The sequence below is a fragment of the Chrysochloris asiatica genome, unplaced genomic scaffold (genome assembly GCF_000296735.1).
Source record: "Chrysochloris asiatica unplaced genomic scaffold, ChrAsi1.0 scaffold00213, whole genome shotgun sequence".
Taxonomy (NCBI): Eukaryota; Metazoa; Chordata; class Mammalia; order Afrosoricida; family Chrysochloridae; genus Chrysochloris; species Chrysochloris asiatica.
The window spans coordinates 5,424,667-5,447,358 of NW_006408731.1; the positions used below are offsets into that span (position 1 = coordinate 5,424,667).

General features: G+C 39.6%; 1 protein-coding gene across 1 annotated transcript; it reads left to right on the top strand.

Annotated features, from left to right (window-relative positions):
- Positions 1 to 7,374: 7,374 nt before the first annotated feature.
- On the top strand, positions 7,375 to 21,013 carry LOC102832816 (chromosome unknown open reading frame, human C6orf62). Its single transcript, XM_006872830.1, has 5 exons — positions 7,375 to 7,503; positions 9,701 to 9,877; positions 11,063 to 11,185; positions 17,085 to 17,219; positions 20,836 to 21,013. Exons 1-5 carry the CDS (start codon positions 7,375 to 7,377, stop codon positions 20,959 to 20,961), a joined length of 690 nt encoding a protein of 229 aa, XP_006872892.1. The 3' UTR covers positions 20,962 to 21,013.
- Positions 21,014 to 22,692: the final 1,679 nt, after the last annotated feature.

The following is a 22,692-nucleotide window of genomic DNA, read 5'->3' on the forward strand; positions in this document are numbered from 1 at the left end:
ATCAGGTAGTGTTTTATTCTGCTGTGTATAAGGTCGTTATGGGTCGGTACCAACTCGATGGCACCTAACAACAACTACTCTCTACTCTCAAATATTCTCAGTATTTCTTTACAGTGTTTTTTATTTGAGGTAAAAAAATTAAATGCACAAATATAAAATACAATAAAATACACAAGTTTCAAAGAGTTTCAATACTGCAAACCAAACTCATATTAGATTCAGAACATGAGAAATTCTTTCACGTCTCTTCCTAGTAAATTCTTGTATCTACTCTTTTTGGGGCAACCACTATTTTATTTAGTTATCTGTTAGATTGATCATGCCTGATTGATCTCTATTCCACAAGGATGAAACCATACCCATGGATTCATACAGTATTCACTCTTTTGTGAAAGACTCCTTTGATTCAGCATGCCATTTTTGAGATTCATCAGTGTTGTAGTCTGTATCTATTCCCCTGTATGAACATACTAGTTCTTTTATGCATTCTCTGAATAATGGACACATGGGCTTTGCCCAGTGTTCAGCTTTTGTATACATTTTTTGTGTCTGCATAGTTTTTATTTTTCTTGGAAAAATACCTAGGAATAGAGTTGTTATACCACTGAGTAGGTGTTGGTGTTGTTTTATAAAGCAATACCATTTCTTTTCCCAAACCAATTGTATCATTTTATAGGATATCAACAATGTATGAGAATTCTGGTTGCTCTGTATCCTTAGCAACATTTGGTATTGTTAGGGTTTTTAATGTGATCATATAGTTTAGTATTAGTGGTTTTTCATTTTTCTCTTAGTTTCAATGTCCCTGATAGTTGATGATTTTAAGTACTTATGTGCCATTTATCTTTTTCTTCATTTTAAAATTATTGCTATAAAAATGTATACATTTCCTAATTCAACATTTTTTTAGGAATACTACTTAGTGATGTCATTTAATCATGTTATACAAATATCGGTCATACTCATCAGCAAATTTATCATCATCTGCATAGCTTCTTTTGGATAATGTCTGATCTAATCTTTTGCTTACTTTAAAAATAGATGATCTTTTTATAAATCAGTTGTAAAAGTTCTTTTGCTTTGGAGGCTAATTCTTTGATGAATATGTTTTGAAAATATGTTTTTTCCCCCAATCTATGACTTGCCTATTCATTTGATTAACAGTGTCTTCTGATGAGCAAACATTTTAATGTTTGATAAATTTATTATTATTTCTTTCTTTTATGGATTTTCCCTTCAATGTCCTGTCTAAGAAACTGCCTACCTCCAAATTATGAAGAGACTTTTGTTTTAGCTACTATGTTTAGGTCACAGATTCACCTCAAGTTTTGTACAGGTTTGAGGTAGAGTTGAAGGTTTTTGTTTTTGTTTTTTTTTCTACCTGTGTGGATATCAAGTGGTTCTACCATCAGTTGTTCAAAAGATTCTATTGTTTTCTAATATTTAATAATTGCAGATAATTAGCCTGTTACCAATCTGATTTTTCTTCCTTTATAGGCAGTTTATGTTCTTTCCCTCTCTGGGTGATTTTTGGATCTTCTCGTTTTCCTAGTATATCTAATATTATCTTGCTGTCCTTCAGGATGCCCTTCCATCTAAGATTTGTGACTGTTTTCACTTTGGCATACTTTCTTCAATGATTTCCTTGTTAGCTTCTTTTCCCTGGACTCTCTGGGACTCTTATCAGTTAGATCTTGGGCCTGGATTTGACCTTGTACTAATTTCCTGCTGTTACCATAACAAATTACCACAACCTATGGCTTACAATGACAGCAGGTTAGAAATGAGGGTGGTCTGGGATGTTTAAGCTTGCAACTCGTCTCTGAAGTGAGGGAAGTCTTAAGAACTGCGTGCTCTTAACCTGTGAAATCAGAAGTCATTGCAGCATGTGTGTAGATTTTCCATTCCCTTTGTGATGCTTGTGGAATTTCAGAGAGCAAAATGTGTCCTAGGAAGGAAGGAGAAAAATTCCCCAGCAGTTTAATTTTCCTTACTATATTAACTGCTCAAACTTGCCTTAAGTTTTTTTTTGTATGGAATAGGATAGAATGAATGGAGCAAAAATTTTATAATATTTTATAGTATTGTGTTTCTAACCAAAATATGAGAAGCTAAATATCCTAAGCTGTCGACTACAACTGTCCTTATTCATTGTCATTAAGTTGATTCCAATTCACAGTGACCCTATTTTGTTATAATTTAGTCCTGGTATGGAGTCCTAGTGTGGCGCTGTGGATTAATATGCTAGACTGCAAAATTGGTTTGAGCCACAAGGTTGGTGGTTGAAACTTACCAGCTAGCTGCTCCTCAGAAAACCTATACAGGGTTGCTATGGTTTGAAAACGACTCGACAGCGCTTAATAATAACAACAACTAAGTCCTGGTATAGTGCTGTAGGATAATGCACTGGACTGAAAGGTCAGTTTGAACTTTTAAGATCGGCTGTTAAAACTCACTAGCTACTCCTCGGAAACTCTATACAAGGTGTCTATGAGTCAGAATCTACTCGATGGCACTTAACAACAACGTAGAGTTTCGAGGTTGTAAATCTTTATAAGAGTAGACAGCCTCATTTTTCTCCTATGGAGCAGCTGGTGGGTTTGAACTGCTGACTTTTTGGTTAGCAGCTCAATGTATAACTCACTGTGCCTCCAGAGCTCCTACAACTGTTCTAGGCACATTCCAAGCAATAATTAGTAATACCATCTGGAATTGTAGGAGCGACATCTGGAATCAAGAAAGAGCTTAGAAATAGAACTAATAAATAGTCAAGCTGTTGATGTCAGTGTAGACAAGGTGGGGCGGAATAAAGAAAAAAAAAACACACACACACACAAAAACCAAATTTGACAACCCAAAATTTCTTTATGGCGTTTGGGTTTTCTTCTACAAATAGGGTCTACCAGGCAAAGATAGTGAGTAAATATCCTTTCTCCTGGGATACCAGCAGATTTTTTTGAACAGTAGTCTGCACATCTTTAACTGAAAGTCTAAACAGAGGGGGATGTGGGAGAGGAGGGATATGGGCCGCACCTACAGGTGACACTGTCAGAGCAATGACACTAAAAAGTCTGTCTATAAACTTTTTGTGCTGTGTTTTAGCAAAAATTTATTATTTTTCATATCTCTATAGTTAGTCATAAGGAGCTCTGGTAGCATAGTGGTTACGAATTGGGCTGCTAACCTCAAGGTTGGCAGTTCGATTCCGCGAGAGAAAGATGAGGCTTGAAAGCTCGTGTAAAGATTTACAGTCTCGGAAACCCTGTACGTGGTCACTATGAGTCGGAACCGACTCCACGGCTCATAACAACAACAACATAATAAAGTCATAAAGGAGCTCTGGTAGCGTAGTGGTTCCAAGTTGGGCTGCTAATCTCATGACCAGCAGTTCGAAATTTATCACCATAGTTAGTCTTAAGAAGAAAAACATTTTTCATAAACCCAGTTTATGGAGTCAGTTCTGACTCATAGCGACCCTGTATATTTATGACCGAGGTTGTAAATCTTTACTGGAGCAAATCGCCTCGTGTTTCTCTCGCGGAACAACTGGTGGTTTTGAACTGCTGACTTTGAGATTAGCTGCCCGATTCGGAACCACTAAGCTACCAGAGCTGCTTATCAACACACCTACAAAGCATAGAACTCTATGCTAATAGTGTGGCGCTGTGGGTTAATGCGTCAGACTGCAAAGCCGTTTGAACTGCAAGGTTGGTGGTTCAAGCTCACCAGCTGTTCCTTGGAAACCCTATACAGGGTCTCTTTGGGTCGGTATCGACTTCACTGCATTTAACAACAACAACAATTAACTATTTGAACCTTGTAATGCGCCCTGTCAGAGCTGCCATTATTACTCAATTACTAAAAATGTAAGCCCTTGGCAGCATAGAGGGTTGCATTGTTAACCACAAGGTCAGCAGTTTGAATCCACCAGGCATTCCCTGGGAGACAGATGAGACTGTGTCCCTAAAGATTTATACAGGGTCGCTATAGTCGGAATGGACTCCACGGCACACCACCACTAATGGTATAATTTAATGTAGAAAGATGTTCACAAAACTTTTTTATCTGTATTTATATAATCTAACAAATACTATGTTTACGAACGTGACCACTGTTTTTATCAGACATTGTAATTAAAATTAACACCATTCCTAAGGATTCTGTATGATCTGGTACCCAGGAGGTTCATGGTGGGGAGGGGAGGTGATGCCAACCCTAGTCACTCCACTGCTTTGACCTTGCTCAAAGCTTAAAGGCAGCCTCCCAGGCTTGCACGTGGGGAGATAAGGCAGAACCCAAGGGACCAACATCAGATTTTTCTGCTACACGTATTGTAAATTTCAAGTATCGGAATTGAATTCGCAGCCAGTCCCTGGAAGATACTCCAAGGCAGACCCCTAGAATGACTACCAGTTAGTGGTGTTAGGAATTGAAGCATAATGAGGTGAAATGAGAATCTCCCCTAAGACCCCGCCAATACACTTTCTATTTCCTCCTTCACTCCGCCCCCATCCTCGCTCACTCCGCCCACTTCCCCGTCCTGGGCCCGCCTAGCTTGCTTTCTCCGCTCGGTCTGGCGCCCAACCCAACTCAAGGCTGACGAGTGTGTGTGTGTGTGTGTATGTGTGTCTCTCGGGGTGGGGGTGACATGTAGACGGGGGTGGGGGGGAATGGTAAGTGTAGGCGGTGGAAGCAATTCCATCCGGGTGCTTGCCGGGGCGGGCGAAGGGCGATGTTTATGACGTCATCAGGGGGCGGGACGAAGAACTAACTCAAGGGACTGGGATATCCGGACGGAGGGGCGGAGGGAGTGGCGGCGAGGTCCTTTCCCCGCCCCATAGAAACTCCATTCTGGAGGAGAGGAGAGTATCTTTTCTTAAGCTTCCATTCGAGGAGGACATATTTCTTAGGAAGTTTTACTTTAAAGACACAGCACTTTAAAGGCCTTGGTATACGCTTCTCTGGCTCTTCTTTCCTCTATGCTTAGTAACCATGACAACCTTCCCGCCTTCCGGTCCTATCTCCCCCTTTATTCCTTCGTAGATGGTGGAGGCGCGCGGCGAGCGCAGCCGCAGAGGGTTCGGGGCGGTGCCGGTGAGGGGCGGGTGACTCAGTGGCCGTCGCTGCCATTTTAAGTTGTTTGTTCTTGCTTCTTTTCTCAAACGCGACTTTGCCCCGGACCCGGGAGGCTCCCGAAGCTGCTGCTCCATCGCCGCCGCTGCCGCAGCCACCGGTGGGAGAAACGAAACTGTGTCACCGCGGACGCTCACCATCCGCTTCGGCTTTTCCCTTCCTGGGGTCTCGTCGGCCTTTGCTGAGAGCCGGAGCTCGACCGTGGGGGGAAAGAAAGACTCGAGAGCAGATGCTTGAACTGAAATAACTTTATTGGGGGGGCTTACTTTGCTGACTGACCCCTTAGTGCAGGCTTCCCCTCCCCTTCCTCCCCTCCCCCTCGCCGCCTGTACCACTCCTACCCCCCCTGTTTTTCCTCCCTTTTCCTCCTCTCCTTTCTCTCTGCGTCGCCGCTGCCTCCGCGTCCTTCCGCTCCGCCGCCGCCCGGGGCGCCGAGCCAGACTATGGGTCCCAGGTGGGGGCTGAGCGGCGGCAGCAGCGCGGGCGGCCCGGTCACAGTGCGCACTGCAGCGGGGATGGAGGGGCTCAGTTGGCTGGTGGTTTTCTCTTGACATGGCTCCTGCCCGTGCCGCGAGCAGCGCCCCCGCCGCCGCCGCCTTTTCCGCCACCGCCGCCGCCACCGCTCCGCCTGCAGGCTGCGGCTAGAGGGCCCCGCACCCCGCCCGAGAGTCGGTCAGTGAGTCCCGGTCTCCGCGGGGACAGGGAGGGGACTGCCTTGTCACCCACCCTCTCCCCAGCAGCAGCAGTTTAACCCCCTGCCTCCTTGGGGGGGACAAAATTAACGACCCCACCCCAAACTCGGGAAACATGGTCTGTTCAACGTGAGAGCGAGCAAATTCGGAATCTGGGAACTTCATTTTCCTTTTTTTTTCTGGGGGGGTGGGCTTAACTTTAAAAAGTAATTAATATTAACACAATTACTTTATTTTATTCCCATTCATCCTACCTGATTACCCTCTTCCGCCTACTCTACCCGGGCGGGAATTGTTTCCATGATGAAATGAGTGAAACCCTGAGTGACCCTGTGCCTCTCCTGGTGCGAGTGAGTCGCTGCCTCTGAAGGCAAGGGGTGGGGGTGGGATTTGGGGTGGGGGGTGAAAGGCAGGTGGTCTCAGGGCACTGCCTGGGATTTAGGAGAAGAACCCGCCACCTTTCCCTCAGCAATGCTCACAAGAAGATAAATCACACTCCCCACCATCTTGAAGTGGGGGCAGATTCGTAGAGAAGGCTCCCTTGGGGAATGTAGGACTCATTGCAGGGTTGTGGGTTTTGGGGTCCCGGGCATTAATCAGGTCTAACCACCAGCGGGAATAATTATTATATCGTGTTATCTCCCCTCTTACCCTCTGCCATCATGCTTCTCCTTGGCAGCAGCATTAGCAGCCGCCTGAGGGTGAAAATGTGGGTGATGGGGAAGTTGGTAATGACTCCGCTGTTTTTTCTCATGGCTCCTTTGGGCAACAGCTGCCCACCCCCGGTATACACTGTAGTTGACTGCAGGGAATCCCTGTACCTCTCCCCTTTCGTGACCGATTTTGCACTTTTCTCTTTGCTCACCACCAAGTGTAATGAATAGCAAGCACTGACGTTACATAGCAATAGTGAAATCTGAAATAACTAAGAATTAATTAGGTACTACAGCCATGGATCTGGCTGGGTAAAATCCAATTGCATATTTCAGTTTCATTCACCTGCCCTATTTTGGTGTTTTGTTTTTGTTTTTTGTATTTGGAAAGCTAAAGGATCACATTTCCCCCTTTCCATTCCTTTTCATAATCTTTTCTTAAAAGAGGGGGGAAAAAAACCCCGAATGGATTGTAAGGATTTTTGGACTGGAGTCAGCTGTGTTTTATTGCACACCTAAATCCTGATAAGAGGCTTTTTTCATTTCCCCCAAAGCCTTTAGTTTGGCAATTAAGCCAAATGTGTTTTCCAAAAAGTTAGTTCAAGTATTTTCTCCTCTTTCTTTCCTTTCCCCCCTTCCCTTATCCCATCTGACCCCAAACTTACGTTATTGTCCAAACATGATTGGACACCAGCTTTTGTTTCTTGACCCTGTAATATGACAGTCTGCTAATATTGCCAGAAGGTGCAGTTTTTGGGTTACAGTTGTGATTTTAGCTATTCCGTCATATTAGTAGGGGGAAAAATGACTTGTTTCTGTTGTACTTGAGTCTTAAGAAAAAGTGCCCATAGTTTAGTGACAATTTCCAAAGGCTTTAGTACCACCTGTATTTCAAAATGGGGGACCCAAACTCCCGGAAGAAACAAGCTCTGAACAGACTTCGTGCTCAGCTTAGAAAGAAAAAAGAATCTCTAGCTGACCAGTTTGACTTCAAGATGTATATTGCCTTTGTATTCAAGGAGAAGGTAATTTAAAGTTCTTTAAAAATCTGAATTAGTACAAGTGATTTTTGTAAGTATATTTAGCTGTTACTCTTAAATAACTGAATGTTGTTAGGTATATGAGTGTTTGAAACAGTTTCCTTTGTATGCTTTATCTTTCATGGGTAGCTAATTCTGGGCTGAGTGCTGTATAACTGAATGGGAGTTCCTTGAGCATTCCTTGATTTGAAAGGAGTTTAATTCTAAAGTTTAGGGCCGAATTTTAATTGACTCAGGTAGGTAACATTGTAAAAATTTAGTGTGTGTAAAGTTACTCCCTGTTGTTAAGTGCCCTGCAGGCAGTTCTGACTTAAAATGATCCTGTATAGAGTTTCCAGGAGTCCTGGTATGGTGCTATGGGGTAATGCACTGGACTGCAAGGTCAGTTTGAACCACAAGGTTGTCGGTTCAAACTCACCAGCCAGCCACTCTTCAGAAACCCTTTACAGGGTTGTTATGAGCCGGAACCATCTCCAAGGCACTTAACAATAGAGTTTCCAAGGAGCGGCTGGTGAGTTTGAACTGCTGACCTTATGTTTCAAACCTACCTTATAACAGTGCTTTATAATGGAACTTAAAAATTGTCTTTATGTAAAGTATAAGTATAAATAAGCTATTTGAAAGTGTTAAGTAGGAATCAAAACATTCAAATGTTTTTTCAACTTCATGATAGTTACCTTTTTTACAACTTCATGATAGTTACCTTTTTTTCATGGTGTACTTAATAGACTATAATTTTTAGAGCACTTAAATACTGTAATGGTTAATTGGTTTTTAGAATTTGAATTTTTTGAAATTCAAAATGTCTTTTAAGAGGACATTTTAGAATGAGTTCTACAGTTAAGTAGAAAATAGGTGCTTATGGTCAAGGAGAATGTAATATAAGTAAGCAGTAATTGTTTTTTAACTTAAGATGGACAGTTTATAAAATAAAGAGCAAGGCCATTTGACCTGAGAATAGGTTTTGAGTATAAGGAAATACTACTTTGAGTTTTGCACTTAAATTATGAGCAAATTTCAGATCCAAGTTGCAATCTTAGTGTAGTATCTGTTTAGTTTTTTGGGGAGTTTCCTAGGTTTTTACTCCACTTTTCACTCTTAATGGTTATTTGCATTTGGGAATATTCTTAGCTGATAAATATTGTTAGGGCTGTCAAGCCAGTTAGGACCCTTAGTGACCCTCCCTGAATGGGGTTTCTAAGGAGCAGCTGGTGAGCTTGAACTACCGACTCTGTAGTTTGAATAGACTCTGCAGTGCATTCGCTCACAGCACCATACCAGGACTCCAGCTGATGAGTACAGCAGTGTAAAGAAAATTACTTATTTTGAAGTTTTAAAGTGATTGTCACAAGATCAGATAGTACCAAGATTTTACTTCCCCATTATCTCTTTTTACTAATAATTCATTGGCTCCAATGTTGGTTTAAGGAATTATAAGTAGGGTCACTTGAAAATGAATCTAAGGTAGAAGTTATGAGGCTAGAGCTTTGTACTAAATATAGAGGATGCTCCAGATTGTCCCATCTAGTTCTTTAACACCTGTGGAAACTATTCTGTGAATGGATGGTATCAATTCCCATAGATTATACTCTATGGTACACAGTTTTATGGATTTAGTTGATGATGAGCAGTTGTATTAATTTTGAAACTCAGTTTTGGTAGAATTTATTTCTTTACTTTAAAATATTGAACATTTATATAATATCCCGAAAGAGAACTAGAGATTGAACCATGTAAGGAGTAAAACAATTAACTTTGAATAGCTTTTTAAAAAAAATATTTAACTCCTGAAGTTTTAATTTAGTTGTGTGTAGAACCTGTTCAGTAGAATAACATCAATACTATGTCACTGATTTTTGTTATGCTTTTTAGCCTTAGGAGTGTTTGATGTTCCTTATAGTATTTAAGAACTATTACTGCCTAAAATAGTCTTCTAAAATCAGTATTGTCTATGAATATTATTATAATACTGTACAACTGGACAGTTGAAAATTCTGATAGTAGCATCTGTGTTTAGAGGGCAAAGGGGGGTGATAAAAAGAATCAGCCTGTCTGAAAATCTGCATTTTCAGGGGGGATATTACCTTAGTTAAGAATTTTGCTGAAATAATGTATTTAACATTGCTATGTAGATTGGAAGTTAAAAGGTAGTTAATATATCATTTTACTATTTCTTTTCTAGAAGAAAAAATCGGCACTTTTTGAAGTGTCTGAAGTTATACCAGTCATGACAAATAATTATGAAGAAAATATCCTGAAAGGTGTGCGAGATTCCAGCTATTCCTTGGAAAGTTCCATAGAGCTTTTACAGAAGGACGTAGTACAGCTCCATGCTCCTCGATACCAGTCTATGAGAAGGGTAAGCTCGAGTTGAAGTCTTAGTTTGGTGGGTAAGTTTTTGGTGCACTAAGCTTGCTTTTTTACCTTCATAAAGTGGGTAGTTATTAAGGTAACAGTACAAATGGATAACTAGAAATGAAGGTTCTTTTTACAAAGTCTATAAAATATGGTAGGTCTTGTCAGTTAATAATATATTAAAGTAAATGAATTTAGATTAAAAGATTTTTAAAGTGGGTAAGTAAACATTTGCCATTTCAACCATTTTTATATGTAAAATGAGCTTCCATTTTTAATAGTCTTCTTGGGGTAGAATCATTATCAGCTACTATTATAGTGGTTATGAGGCCAGCTGCTAACCTCAAGGTCAGCAGTTCGAAACTACCAGTTTCCTCTGGAGAAAGATGAGGCTTTCTGTTCCCGTAAAGATTCACAGCCTCAGAAACCCTATTCAGGGTCACTATGAGTCGGAATCAACTCCACAACACACCACCACCACCACCATTATCTAACTGATTGGTATGTGCCACTAAGTTGGTATCATTGGTACTAAACTTTTAAACTTCTGTAACACTTTTGATAGCTCATCTGGGTTTACCTAAGCAATGTTTTTGTTGCTAAGTGCTATTGAGTCAGTTCTGACTCATAGCAATCCTATATAGGGTTTCCAAGGAGCAGCTGGTGGGTTTGAACCACCATCCTTGTGCTTAGCAGTCCAGTTCTGCAATACTCACTGTTTGTGATGTGTTAGAAGACTGGAGATAGCCATGTACTGGTCTTGGAAAGACTTACTGGCCTAGAAAATGAGGTGGTAATGAAGGGGAACAAGAATGGAGAAAAGGTGGTTTTGTAAGCAAACAACAAAATGAGCATTTCAGCCATAACAAGGAATTGGTTGGTGGTGGTTATATGTCTTCAAGTCGGTTCCCACTCATAGCACCCTTGTTTAGGGTTTTCAAATCTTAGTTGGAGCTTGAGTTTATAGGCCTTGACGTGAGAAACATTGGACTGAGTGACTTATGTGTGGACTCTACTGGATACAGTTTATTGTAATTGTGTGCTGTCTTGTATTAATTCCAAAGAGGTAATTAAAAAAATTTTTTTTTTATTATATTTTGCAAAACATTTTTAGAGTCAAACCCTCTCATGTTATGTTGCTTGTTTTACATTTCCTTGGGTAAGTTTTTTTCCTTTTTTCTTTTTCTAGGATGTAATTGGCTGTACTCAGGAGATGGATTTCATTCTTTGGCCTCGGAATGACATTGAAAAAATTGTCTGTCTCCTGTTTTCTAGGTGGAAGGAATCTGATGAGCCTTTTAGGCCTGTTCAGGTACTTACTGTATAAAAGTATGATACACACTTAAATAAATGAAAACTCCTACAATGTAGTCTAGCTTGAGAAATACTTACGGAATATGCTTACTAAAAAGTTTTGTTTCTTGGGTCCCTCCTGTCTTTGAATGTTGTAAGAGGAGAAAGCATATATACAGTCTCTTGCAACTAAGGAGTCTGTGAGGTAAAGCACTGGACCACAAGATCAGTTTGAACCTCAAGATTGGTGGTTCAAATTCACCAGCTGCTCCTTAACCTCACACAGGGTCGCTATGAATATGAATCAACTCAATAGCACTTAACAATGACTACCCAACAGTCTTTGAAATATGGAAAATGTTATAGACATGTGTTAATCTATAGAGACACCCATGGGAGAGCTTCAGAACAGCTATAGTTGTTGCTAAGTGCCGACACGTTGGTTTCTACCCCTAGTGACCCTGTATAGGGTTTCTAAGGAGCAGCTGGTGAGCTTGAACTGCCCACCTTGTGGTTCAAACTAGCTTTGTAGTCCAGAATATGTTTTTCCACTCCTGATAGAGTTAACTAGCCCCATTCTCGAACGAGTGTGATCTAAGAAACCCTTTTCTAGAAGTAGATGTGTACATAAAACTGTAGGAGAAGTAAAGTAGTAATTTACTTATAATTAACTTTCCTTGACATCTTTCTAACATTTGACTAGCTTGTCTTTTATGTATTTGACGATTTCTAGTGTTAATATATGGGCACTTAACCTATGTTTTGAAGTCCTGATGTGGTGCTGCAGGTTAATGCACTGGACTGCAAGGTTTCTTTGAACCACAAAGTTGGCAGTTCAAGTTCACCAGCTGCTTCTGTTTTAGAATCTTGGTGTATGGCATTGTAGAACAAGCACTCGACTATAAGGTTGGTTTGAACTGCAAGGTTGGCAGTTCAAATTCACCAGCCGCTCCTTGGAAACCCTGTACAGAGTCTCAATGGGTCAGAACTGACTCTGTGGCATTTAACAACAACAACAACCTATTTATAATATGTAGCTTAGCATAGGAAAAAGGAAGAAATCCATCAAAATCTTCATTATAGTTAGTTCTAGGACTTGTATATGTAGCTTTTTTAATACTTGAAAGATGCATATATATGCAAGGGGTCTTTAAAAGATAGTTACATTATCTTTTTATTCCATTTTTTCATGACTTTTTTTAAGCCCGTTTGTATTTTCCTAATTTTCTGTAATGAGCTTACATATATTTTATTATCAGAAAAGACTAAGAAATAATGACATGAAATTTACATACTAGGAGACTTTCAGCTAATTGTTTAGGAGTATGAAAACTATTTGCCATTTAGAGAATTTGCATCCATCCATTACTGTGAAGGATCTTTATGGTGTTTTGTGTGTGACATACTATATCAACTGGAATACTCCCCCAGCCCATATGATGATGTCACATATTTTTCTAAGAATTAATTTGGTAGAAAAAAGCCATCAAGATGATGAATGGGCTGAATAGCAACAAGTTTATCACTATATGAAACGGTTGCGACGACTCATGGCGACCCCACAGTAAACTATTCTTTAGTACTTTAAGTGGCTGACTTTTTGGAAGGAAGTAGATTGATTGCCAGCCAGGTCTTTCTTCAGAGATGTTTCTGGATGGACTCACACCTAGTTAGTAGTAGAGCATGTTAACCATTTGTACCACCCAAAGACGATCATATATGTGTCTTCTAATAGAAATCTGATTAACATGGATATTTTAGCAAATGTAAGATGAACATAAAAGGAGAGGGAATATAGGAATGGAAAAACCATTTTTATAGTTATCAGACAGATCTTGCAAACACTTCAATTCTTACTACTTTTAAGGAGTATTGTTAAGATTTAAAAAAAATTTTTTTAATCCAGAATCTCCCATTGGAAAATTAATTATAGGTTCATTTATCACCCTGCCGTTTCATCTTTCCCTCTGGGACCTTATTTGGAATAGTTAAAACAGAGTCTTCTCTCAAGTTATGTTTTACATTGTTATGAAATCATGCCTAATGTTTATTAAGATTTGACTGTGCTAGGCATTGTATTAAGGAGCTCTGGCAGCATAGTGGTTAGGAATCGGGCTGCTAATCTCATGGTCAGCAGTTCGAAACTACCAGCTGTTCCACGGGAGAAAGATGAGGCTTTCTGCTCTCGTAAAGATTTGCAGCCTTGGAAACCCTGTGCAGGGTCGTTATGAGTCGGAAACGACTCCACAGTACTTAACAACAACAACAACAGGCACTGTATTAAGTCTTTTTCATACATTATACCTTAATCCTTCTGATAGTTAAAGATTAGGTAAATAATAGACCCAAGGTATAGTCTTATACTGGACTATGAAAAGTTCCCCGTTTTATTTAACCTCTTAAATCCTGGACTGAATATAAAGCAATAGATAATGACTTTTCGACACTAGAATGCCATTGGAGTAAATACATTAACAATGTAAACTAATTTTTTCCCCTGAAAATTTAAAAAAATACTTGACTGAAAAGCTTTAAATATGAATATCCAACTACTTTTTGAAGGTAAGCAGATACAAGGTATTTAATTTTACAAACTTTTTTTTTTTTTAATTCTTCACTTTAAAATCTAAATGCCTTGGAACTGTTGCTGGGAACTCTGAGTAAAGATTGTTTTTAAATATTAAATTCCTGGTATGTTCAGACAATTACAAAGTTTCTGGGAGGTGTTAGGATATATTCCCTCATGTTACCGCTCCAGCTTGTCTCCTCATCTCACTCGTTGATTTCATTACTTTCCTTCTGGGGTTGCTTATGCTGCTCATGGACTTACCTTTTTGCCATGGACCGTTTCTTCTCAAATTTGCTTGCTTCCCTAGTTTTGATAGGATAGAATTGAAATGCTATAAAATTCTATGTAAGGTGCTCTTCAGTCTCACTCAAACCTTTCTTCAGTGTGATGATGTGCTGCTCCAACTAAGTTGAACTCTATCTTACCCCCTTAGTATTTGTAGTATTGGGATACATGTGGTATTTTCATTCAGTTTCTACTTCCGTTAAGGAGCTCTGATAACGTAGTGGTTACGAATTGGGCCGCTAACCTCAGGGTCAGCAGTTCAAAACTACCAGCTGTTACGCGGGAGACAGATGATGAGGCTTTCTGCTCCCATAAAGATTTACAGCCTTGGGCACCCTGTACCGGGTAGCTATGAGTCGGAACCAACTCCACGCCACTTAACAACAACATAGTTATGTTGGCCCTATTTCCTAGAATGGCATTTTTTCCAAAGCACCAAACATTATGACTTTCCCTTGGGCAAATTCTTTTCATCCTTTAAGACCCTGTCCTAGTATGGCCTGCTAATGTTCCTGCATTGCATGCTCTGTACGTTCTTTCTTCCTGTAGTACTGTGATAACCCAATTTAAAGTTTCACAAAGAAGCCACGTCTTAACATAGAAAAGGATTTGAAGCAAACTTTGTTTGCATGTGTTTGTCCTTACCTGAAGTAGATGAGCACCCAGGATTGAAATAACTTTTTCATAGTTTTCAATATGTAATGGTGGTGATTGTGTGCCACCTTGTTTAGGGTTTCTGAGGTTGTAAATTTTTACGGGAGTACAAAGTCTCATCATTCTCCCAAGGAGTAACTGGTAGATTTGAACTGCTGACCTATGGTTTGCAGCCCAACTGGTAATACACTGTGCTACCAGGGCTCCATAATAGGTATATGTTGTTGTTGTTGTTAAATGCCAGTCAATTCTGACTCATAGTGACCCTGTGTAGGGTTTCCAAGGAGCATCTGATGCGTTTGAACCACTGATCTTGCAGTCCAGTGCTTATCCTACAGTGTCACACCAGGACTCCTTTGAAATAATAGAGGAATAAAAATTAAACCTAATAAACCATTCATTTACAATACACTGGTATATAAATATTAGATATGAGATCTCTGACATTTCTTGAAATCTAAGTTAACTTTTAAACTTGGCCTTTTCACCTAGCATTTGGCTTCTTTCAGTGTTGAACTAGAGGAACAGAGTTCCTCTAGCATACTGGAACATAGCGGTTACGAGTCAGGCTGCTAACCTCAAGGTCAGCAGTTCAAAGCTACCAGCTGTTCCATGGGAGAAAGATGAGGCTTTCTGCCCCGGTAAAGATTTACAGCTTTGGAAACCCTGTACAGGGTCCCTAAGAGTCGGAACCGACTCCACAGCACATAAACACAGCCACCACCACCAGTGTTAAATGACAGAAATTTTGTAGGAGGGTGGAATTGACCATCTTAGATTTTTGGAATTTCTGACTTAATAGTCCTTTATAACTTGAAAACTTTTTAAAAATGCACCTACTCCTAGCGTAGTGGTTATGAATTGGGCTGTGAACCGCAAGGTCCTCAGTTCGAAACTACCAGCTGCTCCACGGGAGAAAGATGAGGCTTTTTGCTCCCGTAAAGATTAACAGCCTTGGAAACCCTGTGGAGGGTTGCTATGAGTCTGAACTGTCTCCATGGCACATAACAACAACAACTACACTCCTTCCTTAAAGGAGCTCTGGTAGCGTAGTGCTTACGAATTGGGCTGCAAACCGCAAGGTCAGCAGTTCGAAACTACCAGCTGCTCTGGAGGAGAAAGATGAGGCTTTCTGCTCCCGTAAAGATTTACAGCCTCGGAAACCCTGTTCAGGGTCGCTATGGATCGGAACCGACTTGACGGCACATAACAACAACAACAACTCCTTCCTTATGGACATGCTTAGTTTCAAAGATCAGGTCATTGTGAAAAATCAGTAGTAAGCAAAAATGGATGATGACTAATATCATTATGTAACTTCCAAACCACTGAGAATCATGGTCCAACTAAGTTGAACGAACTCTGGTTGTAAAGTGAAATGTTGGATAACGAGAGAGCTGATAAGTGAGGAGTAGGTGAGACCTGAGGCTAACTGTGTATTAAAAAGGTCCTTCAAATCCTATTTACAAATTGTTTTTCAAGAGGTTCATATTGTTGTTAAATGCTATTGAGTCAGTCCTGACCCATAGGGTTTCCAAACTGGCTTGTGAGTTTGAACTGCTGACCTTGTAGTTCAAACGGCATTAACCCTCATAAGTACCCTATAAAGCCCATCTGTCTGAAGAATGGAACTGTATTCAGGGTTGGCTTTACATTATTCATTTGGTCCTCTTAAATGCCCTGTGAAAACTGGGTTTAAAGCCTTATTTAGTATACAGGAAAGCTAAAATTTAAAAGTTATGGGCTCTTTATAAAGTAGCGTAGCTAATTAGATGTGTATCTGGAATTCGAATAAACATTTCTCTCCAAATGCCATCATAGTGTTTGTTTGATATCATAAAAAGGAGGGAAATGTCATTGATATTTGAAAGTGTAAGCTGGGAATCTTAAATGGGGAGTAGGTTTGAAAATAAGATTCTCTGGGGTTTCATCATGCCATCAAGTTGATTCCTTGATTCCAGCTCATAGCAAGCCCTGTGTAGAGTTTCACACTTCTGGTGTGGTGCTGGAGCAGCTGGTGGGTATGAATCACCAGCCTTGTGGTTAGTAGTCCAGTGCTTACCCTTGAGTGCCACACCAGCACACCTGTGATTATATACGAACTCCGGTTACTGACAGTATTGCAGTTGATTTGACAGTGTTAGGATTTGATCCCTTTGGTGCAGATCTTTTCTTGCAGGTAATATTGTATAATGGAGTGATATATAAGAGGCTGTTCAAAATAGTGGCCACTAGCTAAAGGTGACTATTGAATATTTGAAATATGACTAGTGTTCTGAAGAACTGATTTTTAAATTTTATTTAAATGGCCAGCTGGACTGCGCAGATCAAATACTTATGGGTGTTATACAGGTATACAGTAGTGTAACACGCTTGTAGTTACACAGAAATGTTTATATTTCTTATGTAGGCCAAATTTGAGTTTCATCACGGTGACTATGAGAAACAGTTTCTGCATGTACTGAGCCGCAAGGACAAGACTGGAATTGTTGTCAACAATCCTAACCAGTCAGTCTTTCTCTTCATTGACAGACAGCACTTGCAGGTAATAAGCATTATTATTATTTTGTAAACCACTTAAAGGCTTATTTGAAGATACTTGTTTATTGGTTAGTAAACTTTTTCTTTACAATATGTAGTCTTGATGTACCCCTAAAGTTCCTTTTTAAAAAACTTTGCTGTGTCCTTGGTTTCCAAACTTTGGTGTATATTAGAGCTCTGTGGGAAGCTGTAAAAGTGGCGACTCCAGCAGTTGGAGAATCTTTGCCCTGGTGCCACAAGTGTAGTGGGCAGGTCAGCACCAACTGGGTCTTGTTACAAATGTAGAGTCTCAGACCCTTCTCTGGGCGTAAGGAGAGTGCATTTTAACAAGATCCTCAGACATTTGTTACAAGCTATTAACTTTTTAAAAAACTTTTTGTTGTGAATTCTGTGAAGGTGTACAGGGCAGATCGTCAGTTTTACATTCTTGCTTCCATTCCTTCTACTCCCCCAACCCTTTTGAAGTTTGTCCTTAAGTAAGTGCTTCCCTTTTGAAGTTTGTCCTTAAGTAAGTGCTTCCCTTTTGAAGTTTGTCCTTAAGTATGTGCTTCCCTTTTGATCCCAACTGCTCAGCTATTGCATTGTAGTTACCAGCTTCTAAAAATCATTCTAATTTACCATTTAATAAATGAGTACCTACTAAGTGCCAGGCACCGTATAACAAGGAACAAAATAGAAATTCCTGCCTTCATGGAATTTACTGCAGTGCGGGAGACGTAGCAATAAATACGTAAAAGATACAGTATTAGATGTTAGGCTGATAAGTGCTGAGGGGAAAAGAAAGCAGGACTGAAGTTACATTATTGGGGAGTTTGAAAGTTTAGATGACCTCACTGAAATAATTTAAAACTACACTCCCACCAAAAACAAATAGATAAAATATGTTTATTTTTAAATAAACTTAAGACTGTCTATGTGCAAGATTGCAAAAGACAAAGATGAATTATACCAGAACTGGTGCTTTGAAGAAACTTGACAGGCTACTAGAGAAGTTACATGTTTACACATCGTATTTTTATGCAAATAGCACAGGCCTGTTTTGTCAACTGCTCACACTCCTCCCTCCCCAATTATTTTCTTAAGTATATTATTATTACATACCACTGTAAAAAAATTAGCACATAAAATACCTCCCAGTGGGAGGAAACAGAAATGTTAATTTAGGTTTGGTAATTGTGTTATAATACTAATAACCAGTTACCATCTGTTAGTCAGTTCTGAGTCATGAGGACCTTACATGTTGGAATCAAACTGCTCCATAGGATTTTTCAGTTGCTGAATTTTCAGAATCTTATGAAGTGCCTGTGAGTGGGCTCCAAATGCCAACCTTTTGTTTGCACCTAAGCATATCTGGTATGATATGGGTACAGATCAAAGAAGTGAGAATTGTAGAAGCAAGATGAAAGTTCAGTGAGCCTCATCTATTAGATGATGAACTAATAGAAAAACCATATCATTTAGGTATTTGTTTGTTTTTTCAATTTCTTCTTTACCTCCTCTCTCCTGGTACTAGGTGTTTTAAGATAATTTTTTTTACATATTAATTGCTTGTGGTATATGTTCATTTAATTATCTTTTGAGAGAATCTTGTAAATCTGGCAATTTGCTAATTTTATTGAATTTGTAAGTTTCTTAACTTTACAGAATATATAACAAATTTTTATTATAGTTTTAATAATGGACTGCTAACAGCTGTCCCACGGGAGAAAGATGAGGCTTTCTACTCCCGTAAAGATTTACGGCCTCAGAAACCCTATACAGGGTCGCTATGAGCGGAACCGACTCCATAGCACATAACAACCACCACCACAAGATTAGCAGTTCATATCTGCCGGCTGCTTCTTGGAAATCCTATACAGGGTCGCTATGAGTCGGAACCGACTCCACAGCACATAACAACCACCACCACAAGATTAGCAGTTCATATCTGCTGGCTGCTTCTTGGAAATCCTATACAGGGGCACTATGAGTCGGAACTAACGGTAACAACAGTGTACTAGTATGAGCCCTGATGCAGCACTGTAGGATAAATACTGGACTGCTAACCGCGCCACTTAACAACAGTAACAGTACACTAGTATAGAGAAGGACTTCTAGGGTGGTGCTCCTATAGGATCAGCACTGGACTCAAAACCACAAGGTCAGCAGTTCAAACCCACCATCTGCTCCTTGGAAACCATTTACAGGGTCACTATGAGTCAGAACCATCTCAACAGCACTTAACAACAATAGTAAAGAGAAGTGGAACTTTTCACATTGGCTATACTGTGGAATCATTAATACTAGATAGAAGTGATTAGTGACTTGAAAGAGTTGATTTGCTGTAAGCATACCCTCTTAATAGAAGGTTAGATGTTTTCTGTTTTCTTTACAAACAGCTGGAATCCTTTTTAAATTCATCAGTTATTTTGGGATTGGAAGTAGAGTGGCCAGCAGTCACAGTTTGCCTGGAATGTTTTGTTGTTAGCACCAAAAGTTCCAAGTCTTGGGAAACCCTTCAGTACCTGGGGCAGTTGGTGGGTCACCCTAGTTATGGATGAATTTAGTCTTCAATACTTAGTTTTCTTCCTCCATCCAGCTTTTGGCTATACTATAGAATTTTCATAACTTCAAAGTGTGTTGCCAGATTTGCATCATATAAAAGAGCTCATGAGGGAGATGATAATGCTAGTGGCCAGCACATATATAGTGCATTTTGTGCTTGGCTCTAGGCTAAGTGCTTTACTTATATAAACTCGTTTAATCCTCACTGAGGTGCGAATTTGTATTACCCGTATTTTACATTTTGGGAGAAGAAAGAAATTAAGTAACTTGATCAACTTTGGTCACTATAAACACAAATTTTACCCTTTCATTGAGCAAATGATATATACAGGTTGTGATGATTGAAATGCAATTATGCATATGTATTAGTTCATTAACATTCATAGACTGCCTTAGACATGGAAGATCAGATTGCTTCCTCGGCGGCACTACAGGATAAGCACTGGACTGCAAGGTCAGCAGTTCAAACCCACTAGCCACTCTGGGAGAAAGATGAGGTTCTTTGCTTCCATAAAGATTAGTTTCAGAAACTCTACGTAAGGTTGATATGAGTAGGAATCAACTCAGTGGCTGTGGGTTTGGTTTTGGGTTCTTGTGAAGAGAACCCTGGTGACACTAGGGGTGTCTAGTTGGAGTGCTAAACACCAGGTCAGCAGGTGGACCCACTTGGAGACCCAAAGGAGTAGTTAACTCAGTCGAGTCAGAATCGATTCAGTGGCAGTGGGTTTGGTATAAGGAAAAGAAATCAGCTTTGTCGTTGGGTCTGGATTCAGATTTTATCTCCCACTTAATAACAGTAGTTATTTGTGAAAACACTAGCACATGATTGTCATAAGCTACATGTTTTTAAAACTAAGAGTTTGATTTAGCTGCTAATACTTTCGAGTTTCTTTTGTGTATCTTGTATGGTAAAGCTTCTTTCTAATAAGACGTACGTTCCCTACAGGTAGAAACCATTTTTCCTTGCCTTATTCCACATACTTTTTTACTGTGTCCATAGGTACTTAACAAATTATAAGATTATGTGACTGTTGTTAAAATTTTTACTAAGAATATTAAAAATTTTCCCATTCCAGACTCCAAAAAACAAAGCTACAATCTTCAAGTTATGCAGCATCTGCCTCTACCTGCCCCAGGAGCAGCTCACCCACTGGGCAGTTGGCACCGTGGAGGATCACCTCCATCCTTACATGCCAGAGTAGAGCACTGACCAGCACAGTGGAGAAGATCGGAGAAGGCAGCAGCAATGTTTTTCTTGTTTTCTTACCACTTTATTCTTTCAGAGTTTAAGGGAAATGGACTCATGCACAGAACACTATGCATTTTGAAACTTGTTCATTCTGGATTTTTTTAAATCGTTTGTATCTCAGAACTTAAAAAAAATTAGCTGTCTTCTGCACGGACTGTGTGAAAGAAGATGCTTTGCATACTTGCTGCACTGCATCAGCATCTTACTAAAAATGTGAAGTGCAAGGACTATTGTACACTGAAATGCTGAAAGTAGCTGAAAGCACCAGGTGGTACTCACTGTGGATGGTCTTCCCACTTAGGCTGGTTTTTGCCTCTTTGACATCTGTCATCAGTATTTAGAGGGTGAGAAGTGAATGTAGCAGGTATAAATAACATTTTTCAAAACTTAATAGCTTTGCTATAATCACCGTTGTTCCAGAGCACTGTCAGATTCATTCTAATGACCAGAAGTGGTTGGGTTTGTTTTTTTTTATTTTTTAATTAAAAAAAAAAAGGCAACCCTGGGAAAGAAATCTTAAAATTAAAAAAGCATCTCATTATAGGCATTCTGCCTTCTATTTTACTGGGCCATGTTTGTTTCCTGGTACTCATATGTTGGTTTTTTGTTTTTCTAGATCTCTTTCCCCAAGTTCCTGTTATAAAAGTATTCTGCTGCGTGTAGATACAGTTATACACATTAAAGCAGATCTGGAGTCTGAAGTAGCTAATGTAGCTATCTGAGAATACATTCATAGCTGCAGAAACAATGATAGAGGATTTTCATTTTTGTTTTTAAAGAGAAGAGATTTTATTACAAAGAAAAAATTCAGTGAATTGTGCGTAATACTGGTTTCTACACCATATTAAAGAAAAACTTGTGAGGGCTTTTCTGGGAGTGGAAAAGTTTTATGAAAGTTCGGATCTTAAAGTTGTTTTTGAAAAAATGGAGTGTCAAAAAGCAGAACTCATTTTGTGCAATGACCATAAGGAAAGACTACTGTATAGTTTTTGGTTTTGTTTTTTCTTTTAAATGAAGAAAAGCTTTGCTTAAGGGTTGCATACTTACTGGAGTAAATCTGAATGATCCTACTCCTTTGGAGTATAACTAGTGCTTACCGGTTTCCAATTGTATTTAGCTTCTGGTTGGAATTTGAAAAAATGAAAACCTAAATAAACTAGGTGAAAGTTCCCTGACTGTTCAGGTGAATACACAAAACTTGAAGTGATAACTTTTTTCCCAAGTCCTGGGGTAAATGTTATTTTATTGTAAATCACAACAGTCCATGTCCACGGGTGGTGACCCTGTGTTTAACAAGATATTCCCTGGTCCTGTGCCATGATCATGGCTTGGGGGTGTGTGGGGGGGTTATAACTTAGGGTTAAACAGTAAATTTGGCTGGGAACCTTGTAACTGGGTCCGTAAATTTGATCATTGTAGCAAACAAGGCATTTTCCTCAGCTTTCCACACTTATCATCCTGTCCGTACACCTTGCTTCATGGAAAAGAAAGTACCATTCTTAATTTCAAAATGCTTTCAGGTGTTCTCTGATTAGTTGAGAATTAGATTATGTTTGAAAGAGCACTTCAGATATTTCATATGCTGAAGCTCTGAACTCATTTGACAAGTCTGGAGGGAATCTAATGCTTTAGTTAAGTAACTGGTCCAAGCTCTTGTCATGCATAGTATAGGAGTTGAAACCAG

Bases quoted from the DNA above. Each gene is read 5' to 3' on its own strand.
- LOC102832816 (XM_006872830.1), top strand. From the start codon at position 7,375: ATGGGGGACCCAAACTCCCGGAAGAAACAAGCTCTGAACAGACTTCGT. The intron at 7,504-9,700 runs GTAATTTAAAGT...TTTCTTTTCTAG, and splicing joins CCTTTGTATTCAAGGAGAAG to AAGAAAAAATCGGCACTTTT. The intron at 11,186-17,084 runs GTACTTACTGTA...TTTCTTATGTAG, and splicing joins AGCCTTTTAGGCCTGTTCAG to GCCAAATTTGAGTTTCATCA.